A 24,627-nucleotide genomic window follows, 5' to 3' on the forward strand; every position below is an offset into this window, starting at 1 on the left:
CAGCTGTACTTGAAGGACACTTGGAAGACTAGGATGGAGGCAGAGGACGACAACAGTGACCTGTAGACCTCAAAAATGCCCCAGCCACTGAGGACTTGGCCCAGTCTGCTTCACTATGAGAAGACATTTCTTGCTCTCTATCCTCTCACCGTCTATCCACACCCTGTAAGTGATGCCTGAGGATTTTCATGCAGCTATTGTGCCTGCATTGCTAACTCTAGTTGAGTGTTGTCATGGGCATGGCTTCATTACCTAAAATATGCACAGGATAGGATGACAGCAGATAATCCCAGGTTGGACCATCCTCCATGCCTGCAATACAGAAGCACTCAAGTCAGTTGGCAGCAAAAAAGAAAGGTTTTAGTGGTTTTTTTGGGCGGCCCGGGGATTGGTTTTTTTGGGGGGTTGGGTTTTTTTGGGGGGAGGGGCGTTGTTTGTTTGTTTGTTTGCTTGCTTTTGTTTTTTCCAGACAGGGTTTCTCTGTGTAGTCCTAGCTGTCCTGGAACTCACTCTGTGGACCTTGAACTGGCCTTGAACTCAGAAATTTGCCTGCCTCTGCCTCCCAAGTGCTGGGATTAAAGGCATGCACCACCACTTCCTGGCAAGAAAAAAGTTCTTATGGCTGTCATCCTGGCTCTGGGAAATTGAGAGTTTGGTGAGGGAAAACAGACAAGCCAGAGCACTGGTTTTAAGAACAAAAGGTAATCCTGGAAGAAGCTTGGTGACAGGAAGAATGGCTGTCTTCTCCTAACCAGTGTGCCTCAGATTCTTGGGAGACCTGTTCATTTTAGACCAAAAAGAAGTGTTTCACCTTAGCATTATCTCAAATGTGTGTGTGTATGTGTGTGTGTGTGTATGTGTGTGTGTGATTTTAACCATTAACTTAAAAATCACATGTTTAAATTTTATTTTTACTACTTTCATCCACTGAATTTGTAATATATATAAATATATGTGTATATTTATGTATATATATATTTATATATATGATACAAAAAAGTTATAAAATCAAAAGGAAGAAATAAAATGAAGACCTATGTATAAACTTACCATTCACTGATGACCATGGTTGACATTTTAGTCTATATACAGGTCTAATCTTTTTATCTTAAACATGTGCAAGTTTTAAAAACATCAAACCCATATTCTACAGATAAAGACACACAACTGTTTTTTCAATTAGGGAAATTTGTTTTTCTGCTGCTGCCTCTTGGTGCCTGAGAGTGGCTCTGGAACTCGTGTGATTCTCATGAGCTCCCACAAATGGAGGCCCCACCCTCCACCTCAGCAGTTTCTATAGGCAAACACTGCAAAATGCTGGGTACATAATGCGTTTCTAGAGCTCTGCATAGGGTGAGAAGCGCGCCCTTTGTCTCCAAGGTCATAATGGCTCTGCTGACTTGAATTCCTTTCACTGAGCTCGTGAGGACAACTCGAAAATGCCAGAGAGAATGAGAGCCCCCTACCCCATGATCCCAAATAAAAAAGCGAGAGAACACAGAAATCCCCTTACACATTACCCCCCAGGCCCCTTTTGTGTTGTTCTTGCCAACACAGCAACCATCCTGCCGTGTATATATATCAGCTGCCACTCCTGTCCCCATCACACTCAACACTGGCCATTTGCTGTCAACCACAATGGGAAAGGTGAGCCAAGGAGGAACGCCCCAGGTCTGTTGAGTGACCCCTCTGTGTGGGGGATGCGCCTTCCAGTTGACCATGTGCTGTTACCCCCTTTCTTCCGGTGCAGATCATCTTCTACGAGGACCGCGGCTTCCAAGGTCGCTGCTATGAGTGCAGCACCGACTGCCCCAACCTGCAGACTTACTTCAGCCGCTGCAACTCCATCCGCGTGGACAGTGGCTGCTGGATGCTCTATGAGCGGCCCAACTACCAGGGCCACCAGTACTTCCTGAGACGTGGAGAGTACCCTGACTACCAGCAGTGGATGGGTTTCAGCGACTCCATCCGCTCCTGCCGTTCCATTCCATATGTGAGTGTTGCTTCAGCCTGGCTGATGTGAGAACACTGGGTCTTACTGCTGGTCAGTTTGCTCCCACTCTTGTTCTAATATTCTTAGCAAGGATAGGAGTCCTTCACAAGTGCTCTCAGTAATATCAAAGCCCGATTCTTAAAGCTAAATAGAATGGATATATATTGCACATATGAACAGCAATATAAACAATATATTGTTTCTTACTTAAGGTCATCAGTGTTAAGACATAAGAAATCACAGCATGACCTTTAAAATTAAACTTGGGTGAAGAAGCACATACCCTTCAGCCATAAAAGAAGGAAATCCTGTTATTTGCGATGACATGGATGAACCTGGAGGGCACTGTGCTAAAAGAAAGGAGCCAGGTATATAACGATAAAGGCCACAAGTTCTCATTCCTATGTGGGATCTACAGCCGCAGGTTTATGGAGGGAAGATTGGGGTTGGGGATTTAGCTTGGCGGTAGTGCGCTTGTCTAGCAAGCATGCAGCCTTGAGTTCTGTTCTCAGCATCGGGGATAAAAATAATAGCAGAGAGAAGGGTAGAGCAAAGAGAGTAGTAAAGCAGGGGACAAGAGGCCTGGAGTGACACTTAGAAAAAGGGAAATTGCAGTTAGAGAGAAGAACTATGTTCTAGACATCCACTGTATAGCACGGTGATGACACTTGATGCTATGTATTAGAGTCATTTGAAAATGCTGAAAGGTGAGGCTGGAAGACAGCTCAGTGGTTAAGAGCACCGGCTACACTTCTAGAGGACCTGGGTTCGGTCCCCATCGCCCACAAGTGGCTCACGACTGTGCGGAACTCCAGTCCCAATGAATCTCAAGCTCTCTTTTGGTCTCCATGAGCTCCAAACACAACTCATGTAGTAGCGCACTCACAAACATGCATGTGAATACTCATAGACATAAAATTTAAAAAGTACATCTTAAACACACAATAAAACGCTGAAAGAGCGGATACTATGTCTTCTCAGCACAAAAATAATGATTATGTGGGATAAATATATATTAATTAGCTAGATTTAAGCTTGCTTTAAAACATCATCCTGTGCCTAATAAACACGCACAAATTAAGTCAATTTTAGAATATCTAAGCAAATTTGAAAATCAGTTAGTTAAACTCGGTCTGAGCTAGTGTATTATGATTGTATTAGTGAGATTTTTCTTACGATACACTCTCACACCCACCTAGCACCTGGAACTATGGGTGTTAGCTCGTTTGCTTTGTATTTTTTATGAGTCATTATTGACTAGTCTCTTATAAAATCGGTGGTTAGAGTTTCATAAGATATAATCTACATCACCAGTCAGAAAGAAAGAAAGAAGTAAAAGAAATGTATGTGAACTCAAAGTAAATCCGAATCATTGCACATCATACGTACAAAAGGCAGCTTTAAAGTAAGCTTGGTCAGATTTGGTTACACGGACAGTAAATGCTTTTACTCCCTGCCTTTCGGTGTTAGTGTCCTTCACAAGAGTTCACTGGTCAGGTCAGCTTTATGTTAGTGCATTTCCTAATTTGTTACAACAACAGCACAGGGAGTAGGCTTAGGGAAGACGCACACTTGACTGATTCGCCCGAAAGCCGAAAGCTGCGTTTTGTGAAGGGGCAAGCAAGCTGCAACACGAGTGCGTAAATCACTGTTTTTCCTCTTCCGTCTTCTTCACAACAGACCAGCTCTCACAGGATAAGGCTGTATGAGAGAGATGACTACCGGGGCCTTGTGTCTGAGCTCACGGAAGACTGTTCCTGTATCCACGATCGCTTCCGCCTCAACGAGATCTACTCCATGCACGTGCTAGAAGGCTGCTGGGTCCTCTATGAGATGCCCAACTACCGAGGCCGCCAGTACCTGCTCAGGCCTGGGGACTACAGGCGCTACCATGACTGGGGCGCCATGGATGCCAAAGTCGGCTCTCTGAGACGGGTCACGGATTTGTACTAAGCCTCATTTTGTTTGTTACAACCCACACATGCAATAAATATGCAACCTGTGTTCCTGGCACTAAGTGGCTCTTGCTTATCTTTCATATCTAAATCCTATTAAGTGGTATCCTAGGAAACAACCCTGAAAGAGGTTTCAAACGCCCACCTACTTCTGTCCAGTCAGGAAACAGTACTTATCGGAGGGTGCATACCTTGGTGACTGCTGAGTCTGCAGGGGAGAGGAAAGACAAACGTAAGCAACCATCCAGAACCCAGAGAAAGGAGGAAATGTAAAGCCGGCCTGTGGCTACACCACTAAAGACATGGGATTGCTAAAGGGAGCGGGTATCTGCTATCTTACAAGACAGTATTAAGAAAAAAATGCCTGAGGGGCTGGGGCGATGTTCGGTGAATCAGGCACTTGCTGCACAAGCCCGAGGAGCAGAGTTCTGCTTCTCAGGACAAACATAAAGCCAGATGCAGCAGTGCACATCTGTAATACCAGTGTGCCTACAGGAAGATGGGAAACAGAGGCAGGAGAATCCCTACAAGTCCACAGGCCAGATAGCCTCTCATGAGCCGAAGTGAACAAGAGACTCTTCAAACAAGGGGGAAGGCAAATACCTATACCCAAAGTTGTCTTCTGACTTCTGCACACACCTACTTTCATGGACACACAAACATGTCCATGCATGTAAATGCACATGCATACGTGCACACACCTCAGATACACATATGCACACATGTTTTCTAAAGAAAAGATTTATGAAGAGATGGGTTTAAGCAGAACTTTCCAAAGGAGAAGCCTGATCAATCGGCGTTTGTAGGAAACGTGCTAAGAGTTAAAACAGCTGATGGCTTACCTGGCCTCTGCTACTTAGTGCAGTGACCAGCTCCATCCAATGTCCTTAAGACATCTGCTGTTCTAGCACTATTTCCCATGCAGGAAGGCCAGGACAGCTGCTGTACTTTCTACCTCATCTCTCTGAACAAGTCCATTTTTATCTTCGCTGTGTCTACATTACTTTATCGAAAACTGCAAGTGATTACAGATTGATGCCTCTCTAAATTTCAGAGATGTTATGATGAAAATATGAAAAAAAAATGTGAACACATTTTGTTATCTCCAAGTTAGCACATAAGCATAAAGGAAGCACATACCCTCAATCTCCCCCTCCCTCACACACAACAAGGTCACGTGTTTAGTTTGGACTCCAGTGTGAAGTGTTCCCAAGACTCAATTACCCAGAGCAAGATATTAGTATTTGCTATTGAGCACGTCTTGTTCCAAGAGAACAGTTTTCTGAGAGTGAAATGCCTTCTTACACATTTACAGAAGCATGAAATGATTCTCTTGTATCTTTGACTTCCTTGTAGAAATTGACAAGTTAATTCTAAAGTCCATAGAGAATTTCAAGGGACCCAGAAAAGCCAGTGTAATCCTGAGAAATAGCAAAAGTAAGAATATTCATACTTCACAAACTGACCACAACACAGTGGAATCAACACAGTGCAGGGCTGGCCCGAGGAGAGACTGTAGATACACAAAACAACCTAATAGTCTGAAAATAAACTCCTGTGTCTATGTTTGTCTTAGTTAGGGTTTTACTTCTGTGAAGAGACACCATGACCAAGGCAACTCCTATAAAGGACAACATTTAATTAGGGCTGGCTTACAGGTTCAGAGGTTCAGTCCATTATCATTATGGTGGGAAACATGGCAGCATGCAGGCAGACACAGTACAGGAGGAGCCCAGAGTTGTACCTCAGGATCCAAAGGCAGCCAGGAGGAAATTCTCTTCTGCTCTGGGTAGAGTCTGAATACTAGGAGACCTCAAAGCCTGACTATGCAGTGCTGCACTTTATCCAACAAGACTACACCTCCTAATAGTGCCACTCCCTATGATGATATATTCAAAGACATGAGTTTATGGGGACCACCCTATTCAAACCTCCACAATGTTCAGTGGAGTATTGGTAGAAATGAGAAGATTATTTATGGAGAAATAATAGTCTTTTAAATAAATAGTATTGAGACAATTTCACATACACACACACACCTATACAGTATGTAAAAGTTCAATCAAAATGTTATATAGACCTGAATATAAGAAGTCAAGATATAAAACTTTGAAGAGAACTCTTATGAATAAGTATTCATGAACTTTTATGAAACAATGTTTTTTTAATATAGCATTAAAACCACATGGAATATGGGCTGATGTGATGGCTCAGCAGGTAAAAGTGCTTGCTGCTAAACCTAAAGACCTGAGTTCAATCCCTGGGACCCACCTAGTAGAAAGAAAGACCCTAAATTAAATTTAAAAAAAAAAGTAAGATCATGTAGCTAAAGATTAATAAGCTAAATTTTATAAAATTAAATATTTTGTGCCCCACAAAAGCTTAATAAAATAAAATGGCAACTCATAGAATGTTTTAAAATAATTGGTCTTTTAAGGTCTTAGAATCTAGAATATGTAAAAAAAAAAAAAACCTTTTCAACTAAACAATAGCAACAACAACAACAAAACAAAAATTAAAAATGGCAAGGATTAAAAATTATGTTTTTCCAAAGAAGACAAATAAATAACCAGCTAGCAAATGAGGGGAAAAAAACTCAACACCATTAGCAATTAGAAACAAGGTTGGGTAACACTCAATGTTTACTCTAATAAATACAATAATATTTTTATTTTTGTTTCTTTTAACTTTTTATTGCTTCTTTGTGAGTTTTACATCACGCACCCCAGTCCCACTCATTTTCCCATCCCTTCATGTCTGCCCTCTGCCCTTGCAACCTGCCCCTTAAAGTAAAAACAGAAAACAAAGCATGGATAACATCTCATCACGATGAAGCTGTAGTGTGTCACAATGTCTCCCACAGTGTATCTGATGTGTTCATAAAAAGATAAAGAGATTAAGAGAATATGTTCTGTGGAGGTGTGTGGTGAGGTATGGGGGATGGATGTCTCAGTGGGCCCATGCTGAGGCATCTCTTCCCCCTGAGGGTCCAACCACACAATGGTATAGTATAGAACAGAGTTTATTCAGGGCATGGGGAGGGGAGTTAAGAGGGTAGTAAAGATGGGGGGGGAGAGAGGGAAAAAAAGAGAGGAGGAGAGAGAGGGGGAGAGAAGGGGAGAAAGGGGGAGAGCGGGAGAGAGGCGGAGAGAAGTAGAGAGGGGGAGAGAAGGAGAGAGGGGGAGAGAGAGGGAGAGGAAGAGGAGAGGAAGAGGAGAGGAAGAGGAAGAGGAGAGGAGAGGAGAGGAGAGGAGAGGAGAGGAGAGGAGAGGAGAGGAGAGGAGAGGAGAGGAGAGGAGAGAAGTAGAAGCCAGCCATGAACATGTGAAGAGAGGAGGGGAGAAGAGGGAGGGGACAGAGGGATCAAGAGAGCAAGAGAGAGAAAGGAGGGGGCAAGCAGCCCCTTTTATAGTGGGCCAGGCCTACCTGGCTGTTGCCAGGTAACTGTGGGGGTGGAGTTTAGGCAGAATGCTAACAGTATCCCTCTGTCCACACACCTTCACTTGCAAATGTTCATTGCAGTGAGTGGTTGGTCTGGTTCACAATCTCCAGCTTCTTTGATATCATCATTATCAGATCCTCACCAGGACTCCTTCCTGCTTATCCTACTGCTGTAGCTAGATCAGCAGGACTGGCTCTTTTACTTGCCCCAGCCATTTGCAGATAATATACGTTTTGGGGTGGGCCAACTCAGAGCCCTGGATCTGGACCTGGTTGGTAGCTGAGTTGGTCAGCCTGCTGGCTTTCCCTTATTTGTTCCAAGGGGGCAAGCTCTCTAGCACTGCTCTGGCTAGGTCACCCAATGCTGCCATTGGCTGCAGGCATGGCCAGCTCTCCTGGATGCTACAGCTAGTAAGGGAACAAAAATAGCTCTCCCATTCTCAGGATCCCAGAGCCAGCTCTCCCAACTGCCACAGGTGGTGGTGGTGGGGACATCACCCCGCACCTATGCCACCTCATAGCAAATGAGTGTCAGGGACAGCTTTTCCATTCTTACAGCCTCAGGGTTGGCTCATCTGCACACACCACCAAGGTCAACTCTGTTATGCTGTCTAGGCAAAGTCCAGGGCTCACTCTCCTGGGTGTCGCAGCTGGTGAGTGGCTGGCACAGGTCTCTCACTCTCATGACCTAGGGCCAGCTCTTCCACCTGCCCCAGATGGTGGGAGCCTGGGAGGGTAGGTGTCTCTGTTTTTGTTTGAAACAGGGTTTCTCTGTGTGACCTTGGTTGTCCAGGAACTCACTATGTAGACCAGGTTGGCCTCAAATTCAGAGATACCCTTGTCTCTGACTCTTGAGTTCTGGGATTAAAGGTGTGAGCCACCACTGCCTGTTGATAATATTTTTAAATTAAAATTTAATTTTAATTAAATCCCGCCAAAGAGAAAACAAAAAAGTGTTGGTGAGGATACAGAAAAGTTGAAACTCTTTTAAATTTTCGGTGGGAATGTAAAATGATGCCCCTTCTATAGAAAATGACTTTGCAGTTCCTCAAAAACAATTGCCTTATGGCCTAGCAATTCCACTCATGGGTAAACAATCAAAGGAACTGAAAATAAGGGTTCAAACAGAAACTTACACATGAATTTGCACAGTGGTTAAAAGGTGGACACAGCCCAGTATGTCAATAGATTACCAGACAAACATTGTGAGATCTGTCAATACAAAGACACCATATCTGGCCATCAAAAGGAATGAGACGCTGATATACACCATGACACAGTGCAAAGAAGGGTCACACAGACTACAGACCACTCAAGTGCATCCAGTTATATGAAGTACCCAAAACTAGAGTGACAGCAAGAGCAGTAGTGGCTGCTAGGGATGAGGGGATGGTTAGCTAAGGGTGTTGTCTCTAGAGTATAGCTTTTTGTTGTGAAGATAAACAGATCTGTAAACACACTAAAAACACTGAGTTGTGAACATGAAATGATATGGCCAAAGCTGTCTCAAAACACTTCCCATCAATTAAAAAAAGCTTCCTAATCAAGGGTATTCTTTCTTACTGAAAGAATGTGTGGGGAAAATTGGCATTAGGAAGCTCAAAACACTGTGACTCTGACCAATATCAAATATGCAGAAAATCTGTGGCTTGCTGGTAGCTTACCTGATGCACTGTGCTATCCCACTGTGTTAGGTGACTGTGCTATCCCACTGTGTTAGGTGACAGTGCTATCCCACTGTGTTAGGTGACTGTGCTATCCCACTGTGTTAGGTGACAGTGCTATCCCACTGTGTTAGGTGACTGTGCTATCCCACTGTGTTAGGTGACTAATGGCATACAGCTGGTGTCTTCCTGCTTGTTTTTTAACAAAAAAGGAAAAGGTACGGATCATGTCTCACAGAAGAGTTTGCTCGGTGGTCGTGCACGCCTTTAATCCCAGCACTTGGGAGGCAGAGGCAGGCAGATTTCTGAGTTTGAGGCCAGCCTGGTCTACAGAGTGAGTTCCAGGACAGCCAGAGCAACACAGAGAAACCCTGTCTCGAAAAACAAAAAAACAAAAAACAAAACAAAAAAAAAAAAGAGTTTGCTCACTTGAAATCTCATCTTATTTTAGTCTAGAAGAACTGAACAATACAGAAAACTGCCTTTCAATTCATAAAGCTTAATGCATTACAGTTCTCCTTTTCCAACATAAGGTGAGTGGTAAGTCCTTCAAGCTCAGACATGACTACGCTCCATAGTAGGATTTCTAGGTGAGGTACATCGGTGGTGCGGTGCAGGGTCTGGAGCCCATAAACTTGGTTTTGGTCTGTCCACTTTGTGACTGTCTAAGCTTGAGCAAGGTCTGTTTTCTCCCAAGTTTTAATTCTGCACTTTCATGCTCTCGTGAAGAATAAATGGAACTCCGCCTGTTCATGCGAGCAGATCACGGAGGCTCAATAAACAGGCGTCCTCACTCTTTTGGTTTGCTGTCACTGTGCTCAGACCTTCTGCTCATGTACGTGCTGTCTCCAGGGAAGTTACAGGAGAACAAGAGCCGAGGGATGAGCTATTTTCCAGAAAGTTTCTCTAATTCAAGTGAATATGAATAATCTATTTTAGTTTTTCCACTTTGCCTCAGAATCACAATCTTCCTGCCTCAGCTTCTCAGGCAACTGAAACTGTAGGCATGTCCTATCATACCTGAAACTCTCTGCTGTTTAAAGCATCACCTGTTGCTGCTGTGTCACATGTCCATACACAAATTAATAAACCAATATGTAAAAAGATGCTTCTGGTTGGTTAAATACTGAGACATTAACCTCCCCCCCCCCAGAAGATGAAATCAATTGATCTGAACCCATCTGAACATACTAGAACTCCTGTTATTGTCAAAGACACCCAAAGCTGGCACAGCCTGAGTAGACTATGTGGGTGGTGGGGCTTGTGGATTCACTTTTGAAGAAAGACCTTGAACATACTATGGGAAGTATATAATTTAATGTATAAATTAGCAAGATCTGTACACCTGAGAAGATGACACCTAAAACAAGCCACTAGCATATGGAAGGGCCATTAGCGAAATAGGTGAGTTTAATCCCCACTTTCTCTATTCACTATGATGTATGCCTTTCTATATCATAAGCAAACACGAAGACACTATGATGCCCGAGCCTGGAAACACACTATCATTTGACATATCAAAGATGTTAATGATATTATCTCTGACAGGTATCAAATGTTGGCAGACTGCTCCTCTGAACTTGAGCTGGGTTTTTCTGATTGCTCAGCTTGGCTTTGACTTTGGACTTCCTGCTATGCTCTTGCACAATCAGACTGAGCAACAAACCTGCTCTGTCAGTTTACTGACTCTTCTCCAGCCGTGACCACCCTGGCCTGCCTTCCTCATTTATCTTACCAATCAGTTTAGCTGGAAATTCCTTATCCTTGCCGTTTCCTCTAACTAATTCTCCATCTACCGACACCGGACCCCTCTTGCTCACTGGTTACAAACCTCCACTTGTGCATGCTTGTATTGGAGTTCAAATCCAACTACCTTCCTCATTACAAAACCCACACATAGTTATTCCTCTGCTTGCCTTTGTATCCTCTTCCAAACAAAGTCTTGCCACTGTTAGCAAACACTATGACTAATTTTTCTTTCACAATAATTCTTTCAAAATGATACAACTCTTTTCCGCTGGTATTGGTTTTTGTGTGTACTTTTAAATTCATTATATCATTTGATTTCCATTATTATTCTTACCTTATAGATGGGGAAACTGAGGATTGGGGGGTTAAATGGTCTTCCAGGGACTAAAGAAGCATTATCAGAAATTGCTAAGTGTGTGTGGTTGTGTGCATCCATGGTTCCCCTACACATATTCTCCATGGATAGTGACTATTCAGAAGTTCCTCTGTGTTGAAAAACAAAGTTTTAAAGGAAGTAATATGAAAATAAGGAATGAGACAGGAGGAAAGGTCATGCTAGTGGTGTTGTTTGTAAGCATTGGATCTTCTAAGTCAATGATCATCCAAACCCTGAGAGCATCATTTGTGCCCAAGTCTCTGATGCTCCCACTTTAGAAATTGTGAGCATAGGCCACTGATTCCAGGCCCAGACATTGTCATAACTCTCCATTTATCTAAAGAGGCCAACTCTCATCACTGGATCAGCATTTTATTTCTAAGTATCTTATTTGATCTTCTACATGTCATAATATAGTTGTTTGCTTCAGGAATCTTTTGAGACTGCCATTGTTTGGTCGAGATGTTGGAGCAAATTCTACAGTATCACGTGGTGTAAACTAAGGAATAGGGAGGATGCAGAGATATAACTACCCTATACTTTCTCATCTGAGACAAATTACTTGATAGAAATACCTTGGGGTAGTAAAGGTTCATTTGGCTCACAATTCCAGAAGATGATAATCTAACATGGTGAATAAGGCATGCTGGCCAGAGAGAGCAGGCCATGGCTGCTGATTCACATATAATAGCCCACCAGGTGACAGAAAAATGGGACTGGAAAGAGAAAGAGATAATACAATATATCCCCCACTGACATTTTTTTTTTCAATTAGATTCCATTTGCTAAAGGTTCCACAGTCTAATATACAAAATACCATATGAGGATGAAGTTCTCAAAACATGAGGTTGTGCAGAATATATATGTCCATGACCCCACAAAGACTGATTACAGGACCAGGGTATAAGCTCCTGCTTATTAAGACCTACTATCGACGTTCCTTTTTATTAGGGTGGCACGAGTCACCACACAAGCTGGTTGGACCAGGAATGTCAGCTGTGACAGGGGTTTTCTGGAGACACTCTGTCCCCTGGGAACTTTGGAGCAGCCTGCATCCTTGGTGCCCACAGAATATTAGATTCCCTCACTCTTGCCAGGAAAATAAACCTTCAATCACATGAAATGGAGAGTCAACAGCCACTCCTCATAGATCATGGTTACTATGGGAAAACCTATTTCTTTCATCATAATGGGCATCCATGTGCCTGTTCCAAGATGGGCTCTTTCATTTGTGTGCTCTAAGCACTGAACAAATTGTAAGATTTCCTCTAATTCCATAGAAAGTGAGATGAGGGAGCATGCTACTCTCTTCCCCTTCTAATCTTCCTCACAGCTGGCCAGCTCCAGTGGAAGAAGCTGTACCATCTAACTTAATCCACTCTGGAGTTCTCAGAAGACTACTTCTCTTCATTCAGGATCATGTCTTCTCAAGGACATCATCTTCCTACCCCAGACCACAGAAGTCCTGGACCTGCTATGAGATGCCCATCTGAGGGGGAGAGAGTACATCCTGATGCTCTAAAGGAAACAAGCACCTCTTATTAGGAGAAGGCAAATGGCAAGTCTGGTCCTTTACAAGGAGTTACACTTGACACTGAGACATGTGTAAGGCTCGGGTCCAATTGGACTTGATTCCGTTCTAAACTTCAGTTCCTTCGTCTTGATTTATTTTTCTTTTTGGAATTTCATACCACATTTACTCATTATTTTTTGTGTAAGTATTTATACTTGTGGGTAGGTCAAGAACAACTTTAGGGAGTCAGTCCTCTCCTCTCACCACGTGGGTCCCAGGAATCTAACTCAGAATTTCAGGTTGGATGGCAAGAAGAGCCTTTGCCAGCTGAGCTGACTTGCTGGCCCCTGATTTACTGTTCTTGCCAAGGATTATTGACTTCTCTGTGCACCAGACCCAGATCACTTTGTCAGGCAGGGTGGTGCAGGCCTGTAGTCCCAGCACCAGGAGGCTGAGGCTTGAGAAATCCAAATTCGAGGCCAGCCTGGGTTATGTAGTAAGATCCTGTCTCAAAAGTCTGGGGTGGGGGGATGTGTATGGGAGAAACATGGAGGTACAGGTGAAGTTTAATCAAAACCAAGGGTGTATAAAAGTATACAGAAACCTACTACTTTATAAGGTAACTTAACAAAATTTTAAATTTTTAATTAAAATTTTAATTGCTTTTATTTTATTTGTGGGGGGGATGGGGCGGGGAGTGCATATGAGTCAGAGGGTATAGGACCCTTCAAAGCTGGAACCAAAGGTCACTGAAAGTCTCTGGACACAGACACTGGGTCTTCTGTAAGAGTAGTATGTGCCTTTAATTACTAAGCTATTTTTCCAATCCCCCTGTCCCCCCACCAAATGTAAAGGAGTGTTCTAAATGGCTGAATAATGCTCCTCCAAAAAGCAATAGGCTTCAAATAAAAATTCCATTGCCAGATGTGGGATAGTTCCCTATGAGCTTTCCCAGGGAGATCCCAAAATGTTAGAGACCATTTCCATTGCTCTTGGTTGTCTGCTAAAACTAGATGTTGAGACTGCATTGCTGCAGACAGTAAATACTTTGAATGCAGGACATAGAGAAACCAAGATGGAACTGAGCTAGAGGCCTTTTCTCTGCTAGCTAGTGTTCATTGTATCAAAGGTGTTATGTAGGAGAAAAGTTATCAATGGTCTTTTCCAACCATGGACTCTGATTGCTACAATACCAATGTGCCAGACAAGATATGACTACTTTGGGCATACCCAGCTGTTTCCTGGTTGTATTTCAAACCATCTTCCTGGGAGAAAATATATACCTTCTATTTTAACCTTGGCCAAAAACCTGTGGCTGGAGAGGTCACAGGCCCTGGTGGGGAAACTACTACTGTTGTCTTATTAATATTTCTAAATATTATTAATATTTCTAAATATTTATGATTCTACCCATTCATTAGTGTGGTTTTCAGGTACAGTTAGAAAATCTTTCTCTCTCTTTCTCTCTCTTTCTCTCTCTCTCTCTCTCTCTCTCTCTCTCTCTCTCTCTCTCTCTTTCTCTCTCTCAGAGGGTGATGGTTAATACAGAGACTTATGACTTGTCAGAGCATTGGGGGAAAAATGAATATTAAAATACTCTGCTTTAAGTGGGACATTAGTAATGTCCCCTGAAAAACTTGCATAAGAAGAGGCAGAAAGATTGCAATGTTTCAGGTCTGAGAGGAGCACTACGAAGTGCTGGCCTCTGTATTTAGCATGGCCATTGGAATCACGGGCACTTAGCTACATAGCTACCTTCATAAGAAGCATACACTTGTACACACAAACAAGCACGTGTGAGCACACACACACACACACACACACAATCAAATGGCAAAAATGAATGTAGGAGGGAAACCCAGTTTGGAAGAAAGGAGTCAGCCGAGTGGAAGAGAGCTAAGAAAGTGTAATGAGGATGGATTTGGTCACAACATATTATATACATGCATGAAACCGCCAAAAACAAAAGAGTTCTCTGGGATCTTAAATTGTCAGATATTGAATATAAAACTCCTTTCCTTCCAGGCTCATGTGTTGAATCTTGGCCCTTGCTTGAAGAAGGATTAGAAACCATGAGAGGTAAAGTCTAGACTGGGGGAAGGGTCGAGTTAGGGAGGTAGGAGTGTCTTTGAAGGTTATGCTTGGTCGTGACCCCCTTCTCTCTCTGCTTCCTCTCTACCCTGATGTGAAGAACCTCCCTTTCCACGCACAACCACAGGTGTTCTGCCTTACCACAGACCCCAAAACAACAGAGCCAAGGACTATGGAACCTTGAAACCAAGGACTAAGAATGAGCCTTTCTCCCCTCCTTTGTGTCACATTGTGGTACAATGCCTGACTAATACATGCTTCATTTAAACATCAAACTGTAAATAAAAACATGGGTGATTTAGGTCACATTAACGCTCACTCACTGAGGTCCATTACCGTCCTCAAACACTGAGTGACATCGAATATACTGAGTTATATATAAAATAAAGTTGTGGGGGCTGGAGAGATGGCTCAGCAGTTAAGAGCACTGACTGCTCCTCCAGAGGTCCTGAGTTCAATTCCCAGCAACCATATGGTGGCTCACAACCATCTGTAATGAGATCCGATGCCTTCTTCTGGTATGTACTCATATACATAAAATAAAAGACAGCTACAGTGTACTTACATACATTAAATAAATAAATGTTAAAATTAAATAAAGTTGTGACTTTTCTCCTTTTAAAGGTTAGAAATCTTAGCACATAAAAACAACACAAACAAACAAACAAAAAGCAAAATCGAATTGAAAGAAAGAAATCTGACATTTGAAGGAGAGACAGATTCTGGGTGACCATGAGCAGAAGGAAGATTTAGGTTCTCCAAGGAGATTAGAAATAGAGAAAGCATATGAGTACCTGCTTTTTCTTTCAGTCAGAGGCACAGCAAGGTCCTAGTGTGCAGAAAACCTCTGTTCTAGGTGCAAGGGTGGAGAAGAGACATCACAAACTGCAGTTAACAATTCTGTTCCAGACCATCACCCCCACCCCCAACAACATTAATGATCAGAAAAATCTTGAATCTGAACTAAACCTTACACTTTTCTGAATGTTTCCTCAGATTACATCTCCTTGAGTTCTCTTACCCAAGATCCCTTACTGTTTAAGTTTCCGTTTTTAAAAAGTTTAAAGCATACAATCAAAATCTGAAGCTCATGCAACTGCTAAATCAGATTCGCTTTGAGAAGTCGATTCAGCAGAGTAAGCTATAAAATAAACGCATAGAATGAAAGCTTCGCTCATTCTTTTGCAAAACAAGAGCAAAGACTTTTCTCATTGGTGGCAACAACACAACAGCTTTAGTGAATTAGAGCAACCCGAACCTACCAGAAAGAATGAGAGTAAACCATTCAGCCAACCCCAATGAGCAGAGGGAGGGAGAGATCTCCCAGCTTGCAAATCCCCTTACTCACTGGAATGGGCCCTTTTGTGTGATTTCATGTGGAGGCAGCAGTCGTGACAGCTATATATACCAGGGGCACTCCCCTAGAGCCTCACAGCACCCAGGGCATCTCTTACTCTCAGCGAGATGGCAAAGGTAAGCCCTGGAACCCTGACCTTTGCCCTCAAGCAGCATCCTTGCTGCAGAAATCACTTATTCTGTCTAGTTCCCTTCTGTCCTTTACAGATCACCTTCTACGAGGACCGCGGCTTCCAGGGCCGCTGCTATGAATGCAGCAGCGACTGCCCCAACCTGCAGACTTATTTCAGCCGCTGCAACTCCATCCGCGTGGACAGTGGCTGCTGGATGATCTATGAGCGGCCCAACTACCAGGGCCACCAGTACTTCCTGAGACGTGGAGAGTACCCTGACTACCAGCAGTGGATGGGTTTCAGCGACTCCATCCGCTCCTGTCGCCTCATCCCCCAAGTGAGTTTGCCTCTGTCTTTATTACTGGTCACTGGAAACACAGATTATCCTAAAAGATCATCTTAAACTAAGTCGTTTCAACTAGAGCAAAGAGTGGGTGTGACACCTCGTGTGTGTGTGTGTGTGTGTGTGTGTGTGTGTGTGTGTCCATCCAGTAGAGAGGAATTTCATTTCTCAGGAACTTGATAGTGAGTGTTTTAGAAAACGCATCCCTAATTTTACATTTCATATGCCATCGAGAAGTCAAACACCAGAGAGTAATTAAAAAAATAAGATATCAAAGACAATGCATTTATTGTTTGTTTGACATATAAATCCCCTCCATATATAGTCCTTAGTTCATTCCAAACCATTTCAAGTCAAAAGTTCAATGTTTCTTAATCTTAAAGTACAACGGACTACTGTGTGGTTGTTTTAAAATACATTGGGTGGGTACGATACACTGAAGAGATAGCAGCGAAAGTTCAAGGCCAGCCTGAGCTACCCACTTTGTATAGGAGCATACCAGCCTGACCGTTCTGATCTCATCTAAAAACTTGCTGGCTTGCTTGGCCTTGCATTTCTTTCTATTATCTTTCCCATCTTCTGTTTTTTATTTATAGGTAGTGGGCATATTGGCTCACTTGGAGCAAAAAGGCCAAATCTAAAACTAAAGATCCAGATTCATGCTTTCTGGAGAATTACCTTAGCATCCTGGGCAGGTGGAGCGTGGGAGACATGAGACACAGTGCCACAGAAATGTAACTTCACCATGTTGAGTAGGAAGGGTCAGTCTTCATGCAGAAAGCCAGGGAAAAAGCTGATTTGGACTGAAACTGAGGCTTCGAAAGAGAAACAAGGGAAACACAGCACCTTGTTTATCACAGGGGCTCAGTCTTCTGCTCTATAGATACACAAACCAATACATGAGTTTTGCAGAAAGTCGCAGAAGGTTGACACCTTTTCAACAAGGGAGATACATCAAAATGCTACCTCTCTCAGTAACTTGATTTCCTCCCCTGCAAAGGGCTGTCTCAACATGCACTGAGATAGTATGATGAGTTTTATTTTAAGCATTTTTAAATTATGTGTGGTACGCTTTATTTTAAGCAACTTTTAATTGTCAGGGACTACAGACTGGTAGATAGGCATGGAGAAGCCTGGGGACTGTTTCCCAATTGGCCGTTGACACCCAGATTCTTCAGGTGACATCCTAGGCTTTAGGAATAGAGACTTCCAAACTCTGCAACATGCTTGTTCTGAATGCAAACTTGGACTCACTTGTTTTCCTTCTTCTGTCTGCCCCACCCTGCCCCCCAGCACTCCGGCACTTACAGAATGAGGATCTACGAAAGAGATGACTTCAGAGGACAGATGTCAGAGATCACAGATGACTGTCTCTCTCTTCAGGATCGCTTCCACCTCAGTGAAATTCACTCCCTCAATGTAATGGAGGGCTGCTGGGTTCTCTATGAGATGCCTAGCTACAGGGGACGGCAGTACCTGCTGAGGCCAGGAGAGTACAGGAAATATCTTGACTGGGGGGCTGCAAATGCCAAAGTTGGCTCTTTTAGACGAGTCATGGATTTCTACTGAGGCATTTTGAGACCCTACTTTCCTCCTCTAGAACCTAATAAAATATGTAGCTTATGATTCTGGCACTACAAGAGTCCTGCCTTTCTTTTAATCTCTTAAGCATACTAGGCAAATACGTCACTAAACCAAACATGATAATCAAGATGGGAAGGAACCTCCTATATGGGGAAATGGCATTCTGGGTAAAACCACATTTTCTAATGACTAACTATGTAAGATTAAAGAAAAGTTTAAATTATCAAGAAAAGTCACAACTGGCCTGGTGACATGATTGAGCAGGTAAAGATGCCTGGGTATCCTATGTTTGATCCCCAAGACCCAAACAGGAGAGGGTCAATTCTCCCAAGAGTTGTTTTTTGATTCACCCCTACCCTCTCACAAATAAATAAATAAATAAAAATGCAATAAAAATTTTTTTAAATATAAGCCAAACTATGCCCAGTACTAAAACCTGGTTTTTCTTATGGGTCCTGGAAAAGAGGTTACTGCATAAAAATTGACAAAAATGGGTTATATTTATTAAATGAGGTCATAGGGTTGTTTCTTATAAAGCTCATAAAATAAATCTGATGAATTGGGGTCAAAATTCATCAGATTACACCATCCTTTGAGAGGTTAGTGAGTTGGCTCAAATGTCATCTTGCCTGGAGTGGAAACTTTATATAACCACCCCTACCCACACAGACATACCTAGTATCTCCTGGAGAAAAAATGAGTGGGCTATGCCTTGCCCATGAGCTCCTATCCCTACAGTCTCCTGCCTCAGCACTAGATCAATTCTCACACCTTCCCAGTGAGTGCAGATTTTCCCATGGTCCACCCTGATCCAGATGGAGAACTCATTCTCCAAGGACCCCTGACCTATCTCTCACATATGGTCTCAATGCATGCAACTGTTTTTTGTTATAGAGGTTCTGGGGCATGAGCGTAAGCTTATATTAAAGCAGTATAATTCTAGAAATTTAACACTAGATGACACCTGCTTTTAGCATGTAGTTCAACATAGAGCATGTCTCTAACATGTGTAAGGCTATAAATTCAACCCCCAATATTAGAAAAAAACAAAAAGTATCAGATGGCCACTATGTTAGATGGCCTGTAGTCTGTAGGTATCGGCAGGCCTGCCTCCTGTCCTTGTTCCCCTCATCTTGCTAGTTATCCATATACACAAGGCCGCTTATTTCTTTTGGGTCTCCTGTCATTTCACATCTTTGGAACCTTCATGTTCAATACTTAAGTACTGCATAAATACAGTAAGCATATAATTGGCACATGAAATTTGGTCACTTTTGAGAGTTAAGGAACTTCTTATTAATAATCATTTATAATTTTAGTCAAAGAACTGTTCTGAAAAAGAAACTGGGGCATAGATTATATATTTTATGTGGATATATATTTGGTCAGATAAATATCTTATAAATATTACTTAATCCTAGTTTTTTTTTAACCTTTAGCTCCCAACAGCAGTTTATCTGTTAGACTCCATTCCTGAGATAAATTCAATTCTCTGTTCACCACCACCAACATACCAAACATGAGCCAGATTGGCAGAAGTGGCTCGCCTGCTGACTTTGACACTCTGCTTGGGAGGCAGAAAAATCATACCTGAGCTGAGGAAACCGTTCCTAAACACCTGAATTGGAAGTGCAACAAAACAAAACAAAAGCAAACAAAACAAACCTTCCTTAACCTTTTTCTTTTTGGAGGGTGGTGGTAGTTTGAGACTGTGTCTCTCTACATAGCCCTGACTATCCTGGAACTCTATGTAGGCCAGGCTGACCTCAAACCCAGAGATCTGCCTGCCTTTGCCTTCCAAGTGCTGGGGTTAAAGGTGTAGACCATGATGTTCATCTTCCCTGCATCTTTTTCTTAGAGTCATTGCTCTTGAAAATTCTCTGCTCTTGTCTGTGTAATACAGGGAAAGAGATAGGTGCTCTCTTCGAGCAAAAAGAAAAAGTCACCAATGGAGAATGGCTCGGGGAAGGCACTATACCCAAACCACCAACAATAACTACTTCTCCTCTTTCTTCTCCTCTTCTTCCTTCTCCCCTTCCTCCTCGTCTTCCTTCTTCTCCTGCTCTTCCTCCTTCTTTGATTTTTTTGAGACAGGGTTTCTCTATGTAGCCTTGGCTGTCCCGGAACTCACTCTGTAGACCAGGCTGCCTGACTCATAAAGATCTGCTTGCCTCTGCCTCCCTAGTGCTGGGACTAAAGCCATGTGCCACCACCACCCAAATCAACTTTTAATCCCACCAGTTACTCATTCTCTCCTTCCTATGTTTAAAACCAAGACCTCCGGAGTCCCTTTTTGGTTAAGATAAAACAATGAATTGAGACAATCCTAGTGTCAGCCTATATATTCTCCACTCTAGATGCCTAGAGTACATCAGAATTTCCTGCACTCTCTAATTTCTAACACTAAGTCCTACTTTAAATCTTGGGGGTTTTTCCCCCTTTTTCCTCTGTCTCTCTTTTACTCTAAGATGTCTTATATTAATAATCTTACATTTTGCCAGGCAGTGGTGGTGCACACCTTTAATCCCAGCACTTGGGAGACAGAGGCAGGTAGATTTCTGAGTTCGAGGCCAGCCTGGTCTACAGAGTGAGTTCCTGGACAGCCAGGGCTACACAGATAAACTCTGTCTCAAAGAAATAAAAAAATCCTACATTAAAAAAAAAAACCCATCAAATAATGAAACTGGAGGTCTATTGCATTAAGGAGTGCCAACAGCTGTTGTATTGCATGCATTGTTCCCAGAAATCATGCTCAGTGCAAGATCTCTCCCACTTCCCTATTCTGCCACCATGGGGTTAGGTTCTGATACACATAGCCTTTTCTGTCCCCTCTGGACATTAGTCAAAGCAAAAGTAACAGCCATTATCACATGTGATGAGTTGCCAAGAGGATATTAGTTCCTGTCCTGTAACAAGAGGAGCCTATTAGAGACTGGCCCCTACTTAGTCTCTTTGTTTGGGACAGTTTTGTCTATGTGGCAGCATACACATGACTTTTGCTCGTCGCACCAAACATACATGTAACACGGATGCCACATAAATGGCTAAGAAGTAGAAAGGCAAGTGGTAGAACTTCTGACTGGGCAGCAGACATAGCAACGCTCTGCTTTGGATTGCTTGATGCTGGTAAAACATCAACTTGCCATTTCAGATGGTGTTTAAAATACACATTATTAAGAAATAGGGGGTAAGGCTTGGGAAAAGATGGAATATTCCTGTTTTCTCCCTTCTGACCATCTATCTTTACTGTTATACTAGACCATTAAGTAAAGGAAGCCCAAGGTATTGCCAGCCCCTACACTGATGTTCACACACAACTTGTGTGTACAAATGTCTGTGCAGCCCGAGTGCTTGAAACAGGTCCTGGAAATCACTACACTGAATTTCAGACTAGAGAACATCGGTCATTCATTTATTGCCATTTATGTTCCAATTCATTCAGCCAAGTAGTGAAAATGAAGTGAGAGACAAAAATATAAAGATGGAAGTGTCCTGATCCCGAGAGACTCTCCACATCTGTTTTTAAGGAACTTTGATCTACATAAAACAATGGAAACAAGATAAATAAAGATGGGGGCAATATTAAGTTCAGTCCAGGCCACTGTGGTCATGTCTGTAATCCTAGTGCTTGTGAAGCAGAGGCAAGCAGAGCATCAATTTGAGGCCAGCCTGGTCTACACAGCAAGTTCCATCTCAAAATGTGTCCAATATCATTAGCCTAGCATGCTGGCAGAGACCAGTGTGGCATGCATAAAGGCAAGGCTGCGCAGAATCAATCAGGAGTCGACTTAAACCCAGCTAAATTATGATAAGATTCCCCCACCAAGAGAAGTAGTGGGGGGCTGGTAGGGGCAGGAAAGAGAAAGAGTTGAAAAGTGGGAGAAAGTCAAAAACTATATTTTTCAGAAATACAAAAATTTGGGAAGCAGAGGAGCACTTTCTGGTTTCTTTGTAACTTTTAAGTACTGAACTTTATGCAATGGCATCTCCACCTTGGTCCTCCCTTGTGTGTATATAAGCTTTATGGAATAAGAAAAAGGTCTACAGAGCAAATTGCACTTATACTTATGGGGTTAAAGAGATTCTTAGTGGTAAAATACTGTTGCTGAAGATACCACAGGCTCTGGTCACAACACACAGAGAAGCCAAACTAGAAGTGGGCTGGAAGCTTCCTCCCTGCTGACTAGCCCTCACTATTAGAAGGTATAAGGCTTCTGGGGAGGATAATCATCAATCGTCTTATTCATCTATGGGCCCCGTGTGCAACACTACCAGCAGGCCAAGCAAGATGTCCCCACTGATGTAATAGTGGCATGCTTGTTGGGATAACCAAACATTCTCTGATTGGATCGAATCCTGTAAACTCAATTAAAAGTCTGCGACTGGGGCTGTTAGAGACCTTAGTGGAGAAGCTACTGCTCTTATTTTGATAAATATGTTAAACAAATCACCTTTTAAATATATGTATATATAGATATATGTATATATAGATAGATATAAAATTTATACCTATATGTAATATATAAATATATATTTACTACATACATATACCATGTCTGTATATACATACACATATAAATATATTTACATATATAGCATATACATAAGTATATAATATATTATATTACCATATATAAATAATATATATTATATATGTACATATATATTGATTATGGCTATCAACTTTGGTCAGATAAGAAGGTTTTTTGTTTGTTTGTTTGTTTGTTTGTTCTAAATATAACATTTATTTTCCAGATGTAATTATCATCTTGAAGGCCTACTGCTGAGTAAGCTCATCCTTTCTAGGCTTTTTTGAACTCTAGCTGGCTGGTTCAACTCAGCTGTTCTGGCTCAAACTGGGTGATTCTGTCTCTAAGCTGGGTGATTCAAACTGACTTCTCTCAGCTTCTGACTGAATTGCTCTGCTTGGCCTCAAACTGACTCTGGCCATCTGTTCTAATCTTCTGGATCCTTCTTAATCTTTGGCTCCTTCTGTCTTCACCTGTCTCGGTAAAACTGCCATATACACAAACCCCCATTCCACCCTTAAATGGCCTCTTTTTCTTGACTGTTCTCGTGAAAATCGGGCATATTCTATCTCTGACTCACTCTGTCAAATCTTTCTCTGGATTCATCACTTTATCTGCCACTCAATTAGATGTCATTTTCAAACATGGCTGCTTCCTTCTACAAATTAACTTCACCTTCATTGTTTGGGGATTAAAGGTGTTTACGAAAGGCATGTCTGTATTCCAGCCAGAAGGATTAAAGGTGTATCATTCCAGCCAGATCACACAGACCTAGAAGGTCTTTAGATGTGATTCCTTGCCAGAGCAGACATGTTGTTGGATTAAAATTTCTCAACAGTTTGTTTTTTGCATTTCAGTAGGCTGTGGATTCACAAGTGGTCAACATAATAGACTGAGAGATAATTTAATGGTCAGCCATAAACTGAACATGTATATCATTCACACAAGGCTCAGGAAACATCACAGAAGAAGGTAAAGAATTGTGTGGAGCATCAGCTGCTGGGAATGGCATGGCCACTGACCTCTGAACTCTCAGTAACTTTGGTCACCTGCACAGAGCTGGCCTGCTATCATCTTGTGATGGAACTGGGAGGAAGTCACAGGTTCTACCCCTCTCTGAGAACTTATACCTTTGTGTAACCTTGATGATAGACACTGTTGGAAGGAGAGGCATTCTCTTCAGAGGTATAGCTTCTGATAAGTACCCATTTCCTGTAAACAACCCCTTACCCATGCTTCCACAAACACCTAAATGCAACTCATGGAGTCATAGTAAACAACAACACACATACATACACACACACACACACACACACATACACACTCACACATACACACACACACATACACACACACATACACACACACATACATACACACACACACACACACACATACACACACACACATACACACACACACACATACACACACACATACACACACACACATACACACACACATACACACACATACACACACACACACACATACACACACACACATACACACACACACATACACACACATACACACACACACATACACACACACATACACACACACACATACACACACATACACACACACACACATACACACACACATACACACACACACATACACACACACACATACACACACACATACACACACATACACACACATACACACACACATACACACACACACATACACACACACACATACACACACACATACACACACACATACACACACACATACACACACACACATACACACACACATATACACACACACACATACACACACACACACACATACACACACATACACACACACACATACACACACACTCACACATACACACATACACACACACACACATACACACATACACACACATACACACACACACATACACACACACACATACAC

General features: G+C 42.4%; 3 protein-coding genes across 4 annotated transcripts in view; all 3 read left to right on the top strand.

The window, feature by feature from the left end:
• LOC117705391 (gamma-crystallin D) overlaps positions 1-24,627 on the top strand; it is a 763,352-nt gene that overhangs the window by 725,091 nt on the left and 13,634 nt on the right. The gene's annotated exons all lie outside the window — the stretch shown is intronic.
• Positions 61-4,006, top strand: LOC117705394 (gamma-crystallin A). Of its 2 annotated transcripts, none has more exons than XM_076931769.1 (3): positions 61-165; positions 1,751-1,993; positions 3,674-4,006. In XM_076931769.1, the coding sequence occupies exons 1-3, from the start codon at positions 76-78 to the stop codon at positions 3,944-3,946; spliced, it is 606 nt and encodes a 201-aa protein (XP_076787884.1). In that variant the 5' UTR covers positions 61-75; the 3' UTR covers positions 3,947-4,006. The 2 variants fall into 2 exon arrangements, with proteins under 2 accessions (XP_076787884.1, XP_034353904.1); XM_034498013.2 differs by lacking the exon at positions 61-165 and adding an exon at positions 1,562-1,647.
• Positions 16,167-18,228, top strand: LOC117705389 (gamma-crystallin B). Its single transcript, XM_034498008.2, has 3 exons — positions 16,167-16,255; positions 16,346-16,588; positions 17,888-18,228. Exons 1-3 carry the CDS (start codon positions 16,247-16,249, stop codon positions 18,161-18,163), a joined length of 528 nt encoding a protein of 175 aa, XP_034353899.1. The 5' UTR covers positions 16,167-16,246; the 3' UTR covers positions 18,164-18,228.

This window comes from Arvicanthis niloticus, chromosome 3, assembly GCF_011762505.2.
Source record: "Arvicanthis niloticus isolate mArvNil1 chromosome 3, mArvNil1.pat.X, whole genome shotgun sequence".
NCBI classification, from domain to species: domain Eukaryota; kingdom Metazoa; phylum Chordata; class Mammalia; order Rodentia; family Muridae; genus Arvicanthis; species Arvicanthis niloticus.

Coding starts and splice junctions, on each gene's coding strand:
- LOC117705389 (XM_034498008.2), top strand. Junction 16,589..17,887: donor CCTGTCGCCTCATCCCCCAA/GTGAGTTTGCCT, acceptor CCTGCCCCCCAG/CACTCCGGCACTTACAGAAT.
- LOC117705394 (XM_076931769.1), top strand. CDS start 76: ATGCCCCAGCCACTGAGGACTTGGCCCAGTCTGCTTCACTATGAGAAG. Junction 166..1,750: donor TCACCGTCTATCCACACCCT/GTAAGTGATGCC, acceptor CTTCCGGTGCAG/ATCATCTTCTACGAGGACCG. Junction 1,994..3,673: donor CCTGCCGTTCCATTCCATAT/GTGAGTGTTGCT, acceptor TCTTCACAACAG/ACCAGCTCTCACAGGATAAG.